Source organism: Molossus molossus, unplaced genomic scaffold, assembly GCF_014108415.1.
Source record: "Molossus molossus isolate mMolMol1 unplaced genomic scaffold, mMolMol1.p scaffold_m16_p_23, whole genome shotgun sequence".
Lineage (NCBI taxonomy): Eukaryota > Metazoa > Chordata > Mammalia > Chiroptera > Molossidae > Molossus > Molossus molossus.
In genome coordinates this window covers 15626444-15641464 of record NW_023425359.1, presented here as the reverse complement: position 1 = coordinate 15641464, position 15021 = coordinate 15626444, and the positions used below count along the sequence as shown (strand labels likewise).

Sequence of the window (15021 nt, the reverse complement as noted above, 5' to 3'; positions counted from 1 at the left end):
TCTGCCAGCGAGGTAAAGAGGGCCCGAGTTGAGCTATCATCACGTTGCTGGGATCAAGCCACCAGGACACGGGGGCCAGGGTCACCACTGTCCCCTTGCTGGCAGGACGGTGGGAGCCAGCACTGTCCTGACGGGCTCTGAGGGTTACCTGCTCCCCGGATGTGTCGGAGGGAGTCTGTTTGTGGGAGCAGCAGCTGCCACACTGCGAAGGCAGCCACAGTGTCTTACCAAAGGAAGGACATCTGTCGGCGCTCACATACCTCTTTGGGGACCTACAGGGCAGAGAAAACATCAGGTCACCTGAGAGTGCCGAAGTCCTCCCCCTTCCGCGTCCCTCCCCATGTCCTGCACAGACTGGGCCATGCTGGGCCACTGGGGAGGGGACAGCGCTGGAGTGAGACACTGGTCAGCATTTCTAAAACCGGAACGTCACTGACGAACTTCAAGGCCATCTGTAGACTACCGAGCCCTAGAAATCTGAAAGGAAGAAAAAGGTTCTCTTTTTTTACTTTATTTTCTAGTTGTGTGAGCTACCAGGATCCCAAACTCTTCGAGAGCAATAACCTCGGGGTGTAAACGAGAGCTGGCATGATCTTATAGACCAAGGGGACCTCAGCCAGCCTGAGCCACAGTGTACCCCCCGTGGCCACACTGACTGCTTCGAGAACAGGCCGTGACCGTGACCACGGTGAGTCCATCAGAGACATCTCCAGGATTTGGGGATTGAACAAGGGAAGCAGGCCCTTCTTTTATGCTGTGATGTTTCAGACGCTGGGAAGAAAGCTGGACCAGGAGAATGGCAGACAGACAGCAGAGAGGTGTGCAGGGCAGGGCCCTGAGAAAGGCCAGTCCCTTGTCCCGAGCACCCGTCCTTCCCTGGGTTTGGGGACACAGCTGGTGAATTCCTTTTTCATGGGACTAGGTAGAGCCGGGCTCTGTTACTGTGTCTAGAAACACTGGCTCCCACAGGACACCCACGGAGGCAGGCGGCCCTCCAGGCCCAGGGTCAGAAGAGGGTTTGAGCCCCTGTCACTATCCCCTTTGTCCCTGCCACCGCAGGCCCCTTGGCCCAGAAAATCTGCAGAGGAGCTGTGTGTGGCTGTCTGTGAGCTGCTGCCTAAGACTCTGGGGGAATTAAATTAGGGAAAGTCTGCTCATTTAATGACTCAGCTGGCCTCCTCACGCCGCAGCCTAAGTTTGTAATTGTCGGCGGAAGTCGAGAAGTCCAGGCCCCGTGACTCCTCTAACTTGGAGTTAAAGCTGAAATCATCCACGCAGAGGCCGCGGCTGTCCGGAACAGCAGGGTCTTCGTGACATCTGCCTCCCTGCTCCCTGCGTAAGGCCGGCACCCTGGCAGGCCCTGTCTCTTCCTGCGGCCTTCCCCGCCACACCCACTGCCCTGTCCCACCGCCTGCTGCCTCCCCGCCCACCCACTGCCCACTGCCCTGTCCCTCCGCCTGCTGCCTTCCCCGCCACACCCACTGCCCTGTCCCTCCGCCTGCTGCCTTCCCCGCCACACCCACTGCCCTGTCCCTCCCTGCTGCCTTCCCTGCCACACCCACTGCCCCACTGCCAGAGTCACCATCACCCAGAGGGCGGGACCAAGCCATCACCCGGAGGTGGCCCCCGCCCTTGTCCTCTGATGGATGGAAATGGACCATCATCTTTGAAATGCAGGATCCTGAATGCAAGTGACAGGCCTGCCCCACATGAGCCTGGTGTCCCCGAAGGATAGGACAACAACAGGACAGTCACCAAATAGGTCCTCAGCCTCAAACCAGACCCCAGCTTGTAGACAGTTAAAGCCAGAGGAGGCAGTTAAAAGGGTCAAAGAACAGTACCCCTTACAATCCCTACATCCCTTCCCTACAACCCCAGGTACCCCCACAACCCCAGGTACTCCCACAACCCCAAGCATTTCCTACAACCCCAGGTACCCCCTACAACCCCAAGTACCCCCTACAACTACAGGTATTCCCTGAAACCTCAGGTACACTCTATAACCCCAGGTACACCCTACAACTACAGGTACTCTCTACAACCTCAGGTACTCCCTACAACCCCAGGTACACCCTACAACTACAGGTACTCTCTACAACCTCAGGTACTCCCCACAACACCAGGTACTCCCTACAACCTCAGCGGAGCGGACGCAGACACAAGTGCCTGTTTAGTGGACTCTGGTTTGGTGTCATTACCCTCGAGGTGGGGTGGAAGGGCTGAGCTGGCAGAGAATTAGCTGATTTATCTGGGATCCTTTTCTCCTGCTGTCAAGCAGCAAGTATTCTCCAACATGAGATGCTCACACGTGCCCACACCCTGCTCTGAGGCCCTGCGCTCTGAACTAAGAGAAAGAAGGGGGCTGGAGGCGGGTCCGCTCAACAACTGCCCTTTCCCGTACTGGTTTCCTATTTCGCTTCTTTTTCTCTAAATGACTGCAGGGGTGTGTGCTGAGACGTCGGGCATCTAAGCCAGCTCTGAGTCTTCCTGATTAGAACTGAGTTTTTCCCAAGAAATTCATTTTTATCAAAAGTGTATTAAAACAACCACTATGAATCCCTCCAGAGTTGGTTATAAGGAGTCTCTGCCTGTATAAAAAAGGGGATTCCCGCCCTGGCTGGTTTGACTCAGTGGTTGGAGAGGCGGCCTGCGGACCAGAGAGTCCCGGGTTCGGTTCCCGCTAAGGACACGTGCCTCGGTTGCAGCTTGTCTCTGGCCCTGGTTGGGGTCGTGTGGGTGGCAACAGTTAATGTGTCTCTCTCACATCAATGTTTCTCTCTCTCTCTTCCTCTTTCTCTCCCTCCCACTCTATCTGAAGATAGATGCAGAAATGTCCTCAGGTGAAGATAAAAAATAATAATAATAAATAAAAAAGGGGGTTCCTGGCCAGGCTTGTCGAGATCCAGAGGCCTAGCTTTAACGTATCTGTCAGGCTGTGGACTCCGCAGAAGGTGGTCATCAGTACAAACTGGCGTCTTGAGCCAGGACGCAGCCTGACACCACCGTCCGCTGTGGCGCCCAGTCCAGAGACACTGGAACCGCAAATGGCCATGTAAGCAGCATCCTTCACTTCAGGCTACGCCCTGTGCGTCCCAACAAGAGCCTGAAGTAGTCCAGGGAGGAAGGGGTGTTTGTCCGTGGCTCCTATGTCCAGACTCCCTTCCCCTGTTCTGTGATGCCCTCATATTCTCTATGTTACCTCAAGGCTTTGTACCCCACATTCTTGGCTCCTGTCCCCCGAGAAGCCTATACTTGAAAAGAATCGAATAAGCATGTTGACACTGAGCCTTCAACGACAGGCAAAGTTTAATCAATGACGTCTCCATGTTCACAGCAGAGACTTAAGCCATAGGAATGAATCTCTACCTGTGGAATTCAGGCACTTAGGTGTGCAAGAGGAGGCTTAATTAGAAATAGTCACGCAATAGGACAGATGTGCTCCAACGACTGGCCAGAGTGTCCTGACCCGAGGCAGCAGGCGCGCAGGGACGGCCGACCCAGCTCGGCAGTACCTTGTACACGGCGTAGCCGATGCTCAGCAGGCCCTGCCCGATCCTCTTCTGCCGCCTGCGATTCTTCTGCATCAGACCCAGCAGCACCGTACAGCAGGGCTCATCAGTGCCCTCGTCCTGGTGGGCATCCACCTCGTTCAAACGGATTTTGAACTGCGGATTGGTCCAGTAAGTGGCTAGAAGTCACCAGCGATGGTGGTTCCCCCACGGGGAGTGAGGAGACCGGAAGAATAAAACAGGAGGGAAGAACCTCAGTCATCCCAAGGAGAGCATAGGTCTGGCCAAGCTCTACCTGGTAAACCAGCCTCAGCAAGTTCCCTTTACAGGACGGTGAGGCATTTTCTCCTAACTCCCTCCCCCACCCACCCACCCGCGGAAACATCCCATTGAGTTCGGAAGCTTATCGCATGTCCAGTTGACCCACGGGGAGCCCAGGAGAGCTTGACTGGGGATGCTCACGGTCTCCCACAGTCCCCCGCTCTGTTACCCTCCCCCTTAAGAAGTAACTTTCAGCTCTTCCTGGAGAAATGTTGCACACCCCTTGGTCTCAGCTCCTCGTCTGTGAAGACAAACCCACCTTCTAGCAGAAGGGAGACCTCTGGGTAAAAGCGTGACCCAGGGACACGTGAGGGCACAGCCCAGAGGAGGGGCGCTACCTAGGAGGCCCCTGCAGACAGGCTGAGAAGACAACCACTCTGCACCCTGAAAAGTGCTGCATAATGGCCGCAGGTTCTCTCCCAGACAGGCCCCAGCTTCAGATCACAGCCTCAAACCGCCCTAATTGCTGATCCGTCTCTCAGCCCAGGGACCTCACTTGATGGTTCAGTGCTGCAGCCCGCTGATGAGACATGCTTCCTTCCAGAGTGAGTCACTTAATAATGCATGAGAAATAATAATTGGCAATTAAGAAGTATGCCTGTCACACCACCTATGGATATTTCAAAAGACGGCTTCATTTCAAATCGGGTTTTCTCAAATACCCTCGCAACATGCTGACTACACTAGCCAAGGCACAGAGGGGTTGCATAGGTCACCCCAAGGCACACAGCAGTTCTGTGACAGTCGAGTGCAGAGCCTAATTGAAGAAGGCAGCCTGACAGCAATCTCCATGTTAGGGCCTCACCAGTTTCAATAATGATACGCCCTGGGGGGAGGGGAGTGGAGAGGGGGGAGTTCTTACAGCCTCTAAACAAGAGTCCAAATCGATGAATGAACAAGGCATTCACAGGTGACCAAGAGCCACTGATTATTATTTTTTCCTTAGCAATCAGATTACTTATTCAATTCCACCTTCCCAGAATCTCCACTTCCCGATTCTTGTATTTCAGACACAAGGGTGCGGATTTTATAGCCAAATATGTTCCGGTTCCAGAGGAGACCGAGACAGTTCTGTAATCTGTACTCACAGGGTCACCGAAGGGCACACACCATCCACCTCCTCCCGCGGCACAGATGGGGGAGTGATTGGCACATGCAGACACCTTGGGCGCCCCCTGCAGCTCGGAGCCTCCCCAGATGATCCCTGCGGATTTCCTACGCACTTTCTCCAAGCTCCCTAACAGCCAGCATATTTTAATTTCTCCCACGTGCAACATGAGTGCAATCTCTACATTTTTCTGTTTACTGCTCAGTAGAACTGGAGGGCGAGAACGGGCCATAACAACGTACGTGCCATTTGTAAAACACTCCCCACTTCCAAAGCCTTGCAGGAGGTGGGTGTCCTCACTGCACTTACGAGGGAGGACTGGGAAACTGAAGCTGGGAAAGGCCCCTCCCCGGGGTCCCACCGCTGGCAGGCGGAGTGCCGGGGCGGGAGGGAACCTCGCCTCCTTCCTCTCTGCTCAGCTCTGGGTTGGATGGATGGAGGATGAAGGAGAGAGCTGGTCAAGACCCAGGCTGCACGCAAGTGGGACTTTATTATGATGCCGCTTCCACGGCGCGGAGCACAGCCCACGGAGCACAGGCCACGGAGCACAGCCCACGGAGCACAGCCCGCGGTGAGCTCTGTGAAGAAAGCAGCCCAGCCTACCCCACCAGTAGCCAATCACATGTCACCACAGCGCGGGAGGGAGCAGGGCCTGGGGAGGTGGGAAGCAGCGGAGAAGGCGGGGTCGCCTTCCTTCGGGTTTTCCGGGGCGTCTTCCTGCAGGGCTGCGCGGGCTGATGCGACCTAGGAAGAGCCTGTCCGTGTTGTATTAGTGTCCGCCTGGGACGGGAGGCTCCCCACCTCTGCAGTAAGATGAGGGTCAGTGCAGAAGCAGTGGGTCTGCACCAGATGGTCCCCACCAGGGATGGAGCTCCAGCGACTCCCGGGAGGGTGGGATGGCCACTCACAGGCCCTGGGTGTGGTCACACATGACCCGCAGGGTCAGGCCCCCCCCCCACTCAGAGAAGTGGCTGCTGTTTGGGGTGCAGTCAGCTGAAACAGCAGCTGTCCCTCTACGCGCCGTGAGCCACTCCATCCCAGAGCTCAGCGGACGGGTACCAGCCACCTCGGCCAGGCGAGAATGGACAGAGGCTTAGGGCACGGTGCCAAGACACGGTGAGCGTGAAGAAGACGTCCTCGGGGGGCAGGTGGGTGAAGCAGGGACCGTTTGGACACACAGGAAGCTGGAGAACTGTGTTACCTGCTGTCAGACCTCAGGGGAGGGGGGGGCTGCAGAGGCCTGGTCCATCCTGGGGGAGGGGGCCCCTGGCCTCCCAAGCCCTGGGGGAGCAGGCCCCGAGCAGTGCCCAGAGGCCAGAGAACAGAGTGCCAAGGCGTTGCCCAAAGATTACGCTATAAAGACACTCAGCTCCGGAGGACGAGCCAGAGAGGCCGCCCAGGCCGCCCCTCGCCTCACCTGGGTAGTTCTGGCAGCCGCCGGCCGTGCAGCCCCGTGTCCAGCGGCCGTGGAACAAGAGCAGGTTCCACTTGTGCACCTCCTCGCTGCTCAGGGAGTCCGGGGACAGGTTGCAGATCTCCAGCCGGGAGAACTGCCTCAAAAAATCCGGAAAAGACATCCTGGGGGCAGAGGGGCCAGAGGGCTCTCCGTCAAGAAGGCCGGGCTGCGCAGGCAACGGGAGCATCCTCCCGGGCACCGGGCACCGGCACCGGCCAAGGGCTGGCGCTCAGCTTTTCTCCAGCCCACAGATGCAGACGCACAGAGGCTGCCGTTCGATTTCCTCGCTGCCGTTAGCTTCTCTGTTCTCACCAGGCAGCCCTTCAAACATATCTACACAGCCAAGCAGGGAGAACGCGTCCCGGGAAGACCCCAGGGGTCATCCGAAGACGCTCCTGCCTCCTGGGCTGGTTCCAGCGAGCCTGCGAGGGGTTTCCTCCGATTTCAGTCTGACTGATGTCCAGCAGACAGATGCCCTCTCAGCCACGTCATAGGCCAGGGGAGGTCCTCACTACCTTCCTTAGCCCGCCCGCAAAGGAAGTTACCCTCTAGATGGTGCGCTAACCCTTAGATGGAAGGTACAGAGGCTTGCTCTCATTTCGTTGGAAAGATACGGAGGCAGGAGGACAGGTGAGGGTCGATCCGTATTGAGGGCCCAGGTCTTGTGCCTCCAGCGCCTCAGACACCCCGGCCAGAGGCGGAATCGGGCCAGGGTAATGGGGGAGAAGAATGAAGGTCCCCCAGGAACCACGCCGAATTTCTGGGACACCCAGAGATTCGCCCCACGTGCGAACAGGAGTGAACCCACCGCTTTAGCCAGCCCTCCTGCAGACAACTCGCTCACCAGAACTCCCCGTCCTCCGCCTTTATGTCCAGCTCTTCTTTCTGCCTGGGATCTATGTCGTTCCACTCTGGGGCACTGCGGGGGGGACAGTAAATGAAATTTTTTAATGTTTAAATGAAGCAGAGGCCATTCCTGAAGGGATTGTTGCCATGCAAACTGTTTACTGCAGCTAAACGTCGCCCGAAAGATGAGAAATGGAACACGTGCATGCACACACACGCGCACACGCACACCTGGGGGACAGGCGGGACAGACGGTGTGAGGGAGCGCACTGTTTGGGGAGGGGGTACAGGCTGCAGACATGAACTCCATGAGCACCAGCAGGATGACCCCAGACACTTGGCTGGATCATGATGCCCGACCCTGCCTGCGTCTCAGTCTCCAGCTAAGCTTTACATTTCTCACTAGGACTCAGACCCGGGGACGTCCGAGAGGGGAGACGCGAGAACGCGTCCCAGAGAGGCAGGCCCGCCCGTGTCCATGAGTGAGCCGTGGTTCTGGCCCTACAGGTCTGGAGTGAAGAGACTGCGGGAGGGTCCGACCACCTCTGGGCACGTGGCCGTGGCCCACTTCCTGAGCCTGCGGGAATGACGACCAGATGGTTTTACGGCAATTTCCCTGAAGTAACGTCACCCTGTGGGGCTGCCTGCTGGTGGCCTTTCCATGGCAATATCCACAAGCTTTGTTCAAATGCCATCTCCAGCTACCCGACCTTTACAAGGTGGGTTTTCCTGAAATATGCATGCAATGTCTAAATAACGGAGTGATATCAAGATCCACCTTCTTAAAATCTCTTTCCTGAGTGTTGTCAGCAAAACGTGAGCACACCCCCTTCCCTGTATGAAACCTGGGGCGCACCCAACGGCAGCCTCTGAGAGCCCCAAGGGGTCAGGCAGGAGAGCTCCAGGGCCTCTTTAATCCATCAAACATTAATCAGATCAGAACCACCTGTCAGAAGGTGCTTGTTATAAACAAAGATTGAGGGACAAGTTGGGAAACTCTAGATCTGATCTAAATCTCCCAGTTGGCTTTTTGATGAAAAAGTTATTCAATTTAGCTTGGTTGGTGTGGCTCAGTGGCTGAGCATTGACCCATGCACTAAGAGGTCACTGGTTCAATTCCAGTCAGGGCACATGCCCAGGTTGTGGGCCAGATCTCCAGTGGGGGGCATGCAGGAGGCAGCCAACTGATGTTCTTTCTCATCGATATTTCTATCTCTCTCTCCCTCTCCCTTAATTCAAGAAAAAAAATTTGTTTTTTAAATGTGATCAAGTTCCCTCCAAAAACCCTAGTAGCATCATGGTGTTAAGGACAGCACATGGGGTACACGCAGGTTTAAGGATGCATTGGGAGGGGGGTGCTATTAATCCCGTTGCTGGTGGCTCTTCATCAGTGACACTGGTGAGTTCTAGTTCCTTTCCCGGTGACAACCTGCCACCGCCATGCCAGCCGGGTGACCTGAAGGAAACAGTTCCATGCGTTCACCATCCTCCGGGACCTGGATTCCAGGGCACCGCAGTCCTGGGACCATCTCCCGTGGGCTTCTCCTCCCCAGAGGAGAGACCTGCCTAAGAAGAGCCTCTCTGGTCCTTTTCTTTTTAATCCTCACCCAAGGATATTTTTCCATTGATTTTTAGATAGAGTGGCAGGGAGTAGGAGGGGAGAGAGAGAGAAACATGGATGTGAGAGAGACACATCGACTGGTTCCCTCCCACACAACCCTGACCAGGCCGGGGATCCAACCTACAACCCAGGTGTCCCTGACCGGGAATCGGACCTGAGACCATTCAGTCCTTGGGCCGGTGCTCTAACCACTGAGAAAAACCGGTCAGGGCATCCTCTCTGGTCATTAATGACTTTGCGGGAAAGATCAATATCCACCTGTCGGGAGCTCCTGGGGAGAGCACACGCCACCCCATTCATCACTGCCGGCTGCGGCCGGTTGGCTCCCAGGAGAGAGTTCCCCTTTCTAAGTGGTCATTTCCTGTTGGCGCTGAGGGCTATGGCCTTTGTCAGAGTGACCAGGGTTTGCGAAGTGGAAAGAATCCAGTGGTGACTGATCGATCTCACCTCCGGATCACCACAGTGTGGCGGTCAGACAACAGACAAACCCTGCAGCTCGAAGCCAAATCCAACAGAGCTGCGAAACTTGCAAATGCCAGGCCGAGACCCAGAATCAAAGACTCCCGCCCGGTGGGTTTGTTTTGCTTTTCCCAGCCTGGGATGGTCTACCACCCTTTTCTGGACAGGCTGTGTGCTCTGAGGACAGAAAGCAGTGCGGAGCTCACCACACCGTCCGCCACATCGTGCTTGTGTTTTTGCGGGGTGCCTTCCCGCCCAGGGAGGCAAGGGCTGGGGGACACAGGGCAGCACCTACTCGTCACTCCAGGCTCCTGTCCACTCCACTTCGCCCCACGGATTCCGGAGTCTGATCAGCCTCTCTGGACGGCCGCGGAAATCCACCTGCAAGGGTCACACACACAAAGCGATGGCACCGTGGGCTCCTGCTGCCCTGCACTCCTGTCTGCACCTCAGACTCGCTCACCAAATCCATTCTTCAAATGTCCCCAATCGCACTTTTATTTGCCTTGAACCCGTGTCTTCGGGCCTCGGCTAACGGCTCCATTTTTCACAATTTGGTTGAGTAAATAGTGAATCCAGCACAAAAACTAGTTTATGTCTGCTTTAACCTGGGTTTAGACTTTAGGATTGACTCGATTCTTCATATGAGGCCGCATGATAATAGATGCCTTCCCAGCACGTGCTCAGAGCACAGCGGCCGGCCTCCACGGGCATGCGCTGTGACCCAGGCAGGGCGCTGAGCATTGCAAATGCCTTCCTCCCTCATTGAAACAATCCTGTGAGCTGGGTCTGCTATTATCTTCATTTTGCAGCTCAAAAATCTGACTCACAGAGGTTAATCCATGACTACCTAGCTACTAAGAGGTAAACAGAGGCTGGGCACCCAAAGTCCATACCCATAAATCCATGCACACCGTCTTCCACTGTTGTTTACTGAACAGTCACCGTGAGCCTCAGACAAACGCCATGAATTGTGGGGTCTTCATGGTCTTACTTCCCTTTACTACCTTCCATCACGCCCTAGCCCAGTGGTTACACACGCTCATATTTGGAATTTACTTCATTAAAGAACATATTCATGAAACACAAATACCTGTAACGAATACCGTGTCACTGTAATAAGTAACCGGGTGAGACACCGACTCCCTTCCCTTTTCGCCTTGGCCATCGGGAAACCCAAAGCAAAATTAATTTCTCAGTCATTGCGTTAGATTTTAGCCCAGATTGTCCAGTGTAGTTTACTGTAGTTGTAGGGTCTTACTGTGGGTGTGCCGTTCATTGTAAACCCCATCCAGCCCCTTTTGGGTGTTGGTGGAATACAGTAAGTAAAAATAATGACAACTGTAGAGAGCGAGGAACACCTGCATTTCTTGTTGTTGTGCCCACCCTGACAGTCGGGGCAGCTTCCACGGCCTTTTTCTCTGTGGGGCGCCTGTGGGTTTCCACAGCTTGACCTGCACAAACGTGCTTCTTGGGACGAGTGTAGAATCCGACTGACAGTGTCCACACTTTCCTCTGAAGCCGTGGTTCTCAACCTTCCTAACGCCCTGACCCTTTAATACAGGTCCTCATGTTGTGGGGACCCCCGACCATAAATTATTTTCGTTGCTATTTCATAACTAATTTTGCTACTGTTATGTCTTAGGTGACCCCTGTAAAAGGGCTGTTCGACCCCCAAAGGGGTCACGACCCCCAGGTTGAGAACCACTGCTGTAGATGCTTCTCCCTTTTCCCGGCCACATGTCAGGGGAGAGCCTGCATTTCACTAGAGCCCACCAAGCTGTAGCTCAGAGGTTATAGTCCCCGCCTCTGAGTGGCTGAGTCAGACGGGCCCGGGAACAAGGGTGGCCGCGCCTGTGTGGTACCCGGGGTCCTGTGCAGCCCGAGAGAGACCTCAGCCAGGGCAGCCCCTCTCTTCCTCCCAGGGATGCCCTGGACTTCTGGTTCCATCATGACTTATCACCCTCGCATTCCCCTGCCCGATCTTACCTCCTCGACTCCAGTGACAGAGTACGCGTGACTCTTAACCAGCTTCTGGCTGGTGACAGCTTCGGTTTCAGCTGCGCTGGAGACCTGGGTTGAGAATAAAGAGAATCAAGTCCACTCAGGTGGCTGACCCTGACCTTGTCTGGGCTGGTCCTAGAACGCTTTCCACGAACACAGCCACGGGGACCTCAGCATGGGCCAGGGGGTGCAGGTGCCACAATGAACTCAGGTACATGGAGCCTCTCCATTGAACCCCTCTTTCATGAGCCCTGCAGTTCTAGGCTGGGGCTGTGAGGCGGCCAAGCCTGGAAGATGAGCACCAGCCTTTAAAATGTCACGGGAAACTGGGAAGTCATTTATTCTCCAAGAGTGACCTCATGCTGCCCGAAGGAGACTAATTATCCATGACAAGTTCACAGATGGAGCTCCCCAATCATCCTTCCTGTTCCACAGCCCTCCCACCCCCCGTGGCTCATGTCACTCTTCCACCAAAAACACACTTTGCCGGCTAGGACTTTCATAGGGGCGTGTCATTCACAGGTCTGCGGTCACCAGGTAAAGGGAGGAGAAGGAGAAAGAGCAGGTGATAACAGAACAGGGCTGGGGGGCTCCAAGCTCCAGTCTTCACACCACCTTGGTCCTCCATACAGCCAACCATCCCCGACAGGGTGTGACCCCTGATTTCAGAACCTCTTGCTTTTTCAAAGTCCATCAAGTATTGTCACTCGTCAATTTGTTTTCCAACTTGCAGAAGTAGGGCTGGGATGCAGGGGTCAAGGCTCTGTTCTTAGGACACTGTCCACACTACCAAAGGGGCCCTATCAGTAGGAGAAATCAGGGCTCCTACAATGAGACCAACCCCAGTTCCTACCCACTAATTAGGTTTTAACCAGCTCCCATGTGCTGGGACTGACGAGTCACTGGATTTGCCACTATGCCCCAGGCTGTGCTCTGGCCCCGTCCAGTCCCCTCCTACCACACCGAGGAAGGGGACTCACATCAATGGAGCAGGCCAGCAGAGACCCCACGCGGAGGGCCTTCCGGATGATCTGATACAGGCTGGTTGGTGGCTTCTTCAGGTCAAAAAATTCAGAGATGCCACCCGTGAAATCCTCAAAGCCCTCCACTGTGGACCCTCCAGAGAGAGCCTCGTAGGAACCGTTGAGCCTGTTGAAAGAAAGAAGACATGCGCCGTCCACAGCCCTAAGCAGCCCAGGAGCGGACCTCGTGGGTGGGGGTTGGGAAGGGCGGTGCCAGGACTCCAGGGAGCGGACCTTGTTGGGGGGGCAAGGACAGTGCTAGGACTCGGTGTGGTCTGAAAGGTGAAAGAGGAGTTTGGTATCTGGGTGCATTTGTTTTCTTCCTCTTCATTATCACTCTTTTCAACATTCACAAACTGCCCTTGGGGTTTCAAAGGGGAGAAAGCTAAGTGGCTAGGTGGCCGAGGGGCTTGTCCCCATTCACACATCCAGGTGGGACGGAGCTGAGCTTCCGACGCCCCCGGCCCAAATGTCTGTTCTCTTAGTCACCGAGGGACACAGCGTGTGGGGGTCCAGGTGCTGGGAAGGACTTGGGCGTGACACTTGGAGCTGGGGGGAGGGGCAAGTGAGACCCTCCAGGAAGACTGCGGGGTCCCCTGGCCCCTAACCACCCCCACTCACTTGGCATAGGCCTTCTCCAGGAGCGCGCTCCAGAACTCGCTGCCGTCCTCCGAGTGCAGAAAGAGCAGCCTCCCGTCCCGGGTGGGCAGCCGGTCGTCCACCACCACCTCCACCCACTCGCCGTACTGCCAGAACTGGGGGACAGCGCTGCTCAGGGAACCAGGGGCGGGTGGAGTGGTCTCGTCACCCGGAGGAGCCTCTGGGATGCCCAGTGTTCAAGCCTTGGACCTTTAGGGAATTCCAAGCTCAAGGGCAGGATCAGGGTCTTACTTATCCGTGCACAGAGGAGACGCTAAGGAAGTCAGGAAGCACCAAGTCCCGTGTCTGAGTGTGTGGTGACAGTGTGACTGGGACCCACATCTCCCGACACTCGCTCCCCGTGAGGCCTGGGGACACGCGGGGCCGATGTGAGACTGGACGGATGTGTTGAAGCGGTGGCCCCACGCTCAGGCGCGCGTCGGGACCACCCGGAGGGACTGTTCAGACTGAGTGGAATCTGGCTGCATAGAAAACAGAGTCGAGGGCTTGAGCAGGTCACAATACCTGGAAATGAAAGATCCCCGCGTAGTTCTCCTGGAAAGTCTGGTCCCTGGGCACCACCCGGTAGAGCAGCTCCTCGTTCAAGGTCAGGGAGGCGATGGCCGCCAGAAGCCAGCAGTCACCTGCGCGGGGTCGGGGACACACTGGTCAGGCCAGGCCTGCAGGGTCCCAGCTGTCTCTGACCCTCCACACTCCCTTCTAAGTCAGTGGTCAGTCTCTCTTTCTCCGTGTCTCAAGGTCGCGGGCAGCAGTCAGCTCCTGCTGCCTCATCGGAAGTCGTGTCCTCGGGTCGAGATTCTACAGGCCTCCCTATCGCCCCTGAATGCTGACCACCTCACATCTCCAAAGCACTCGGCCAGTGGGAGATGATGGAAATTTTTAAAAAAAAAATCACCCTGGCCGGTTTGGCTCAGTGGTTAGAGCATCGGCCTGCGGTCCTGAGAGACCCGGGTTCGGTTCCCGCTAAGGGCGCGTACCTCGGTTGCGGTTTGTCCCCGGCTCTGGTCAGTCGTGCGGGTGGCAGCCACTCGATGTATCCCTTTCACATCGATGTTTCTCTCTCTCTCTCTGGTTCTCTCTCTCCCTCCCACTCTACCTGAACAAAAAATGGAAAAACGTCCTTGGGTGAGGATAAAAAAAAAAAAAAAAAAATCAGTCTATTGGGTTCCTTATTAGCAACCGGATAAAACATTTGTTGGGGGGAACATCAAATCTACTTGCCAGCCCAGGATGTGTGAGTGACCGTGGCGGGGGGAGGGGGGGTGACTGTGTGTGTTCCTGGACCCGCGTGATGTTACTTGACAGAAAGTTGGCTTTCCCTTTTGTGTTCAGAGCTCACCTTGACAGCGTTGATGCCTCATGGCTTATAACAGCCTGGAGATATTGATTAGCATGACATCATCATAACAGAGGCAGAAGAAATAAAAGTCTAGAGGTTAAAATTCTAGGTTTCATCCTGGTCACTACAGAGAAGAAAACAGAAAACTCCTTTCTTTGCAAGGTGGGGCCTCCAGACCTGTGCCACAGAGTGGGGCTTCCTTGGAAGGCATCATTGTCCCCCCTGGGGTTGACATCGAGCGATTAGCACAAGCCCAGACACCCCTTTCTTGCCTCCACACCCTAGAATGGATCTATCGTCCTGGAACTGACGACAACCCTTCTCTCGCCCATGCTTACGCTCTACACCAGCTCTGAGATCTCAGGGCACTCGCCTGTGCCTCTCGTTGTGTGAAGGAGTATTTCCTCCTTCTGGCCCTACAGCTGCCTCTTTCCAAAGCTCCGCCTCTGGGAGCCTAGGGTTTGGTGAACAAGTTTCTCCCCCTCGTTCCATCCAAACGGCTCCAACACTACCTGTGTGTCTCGGCCATCACCTCTTCCATATTATAAAACTCTGAATCCCACAACACCCTTCAGACGGAAGCGCCTTCCACCTTTCAGAGCCCCTTCGAGGACCTGGTCCAGCACCACCTCTGCTCTAGCACTTTGGCCGAAGTCGCACCCAGAGTTCAGGTTGT

General features: G+C 55.6%; 1 protein-coding gene across 1 annotated transcript in view; it reads right to left on the bottom strand.

Moving 5' to 3' along the window:
- Positions 1-15021, bottom strand: part of CAPN8 (calpain 8) — a 42672-nt gene that overhangs the window by 14858 nt on the left and 12793 nt on the right. Inside the window, exons 3-11 of the mRNA XM_036277519.1 lie at positions 13511-13629; positions 12968-13101; positions 12305-12473; positions 11310-11393; positions 9616-9701; positions 7239-7313; positions 6356-6516; positions 3513-3688; positions 261-272 (exon numbers count right to left, since the gene is read on the bottom strand). Coding sequence (XP_036133412.1) covers positions 261-272; positions 3513-3688; positions 6356-6516; positions 7239-7313; positions 9616-9701; positions 11310-11393; positions 12305-12473; positions 12968-13101; positions 13511-13629 — 1016 coding nt within the window. The remainder of the gene's footprint in view (positions 1-260; positions 273-3512; positions 3689-6355; positions 6517-7238; positions 7314-9615; positions 9702-11309; positions 11394-12304; positions 12474-12967; positions 13102-13510; positions 13630-15021) is intronic.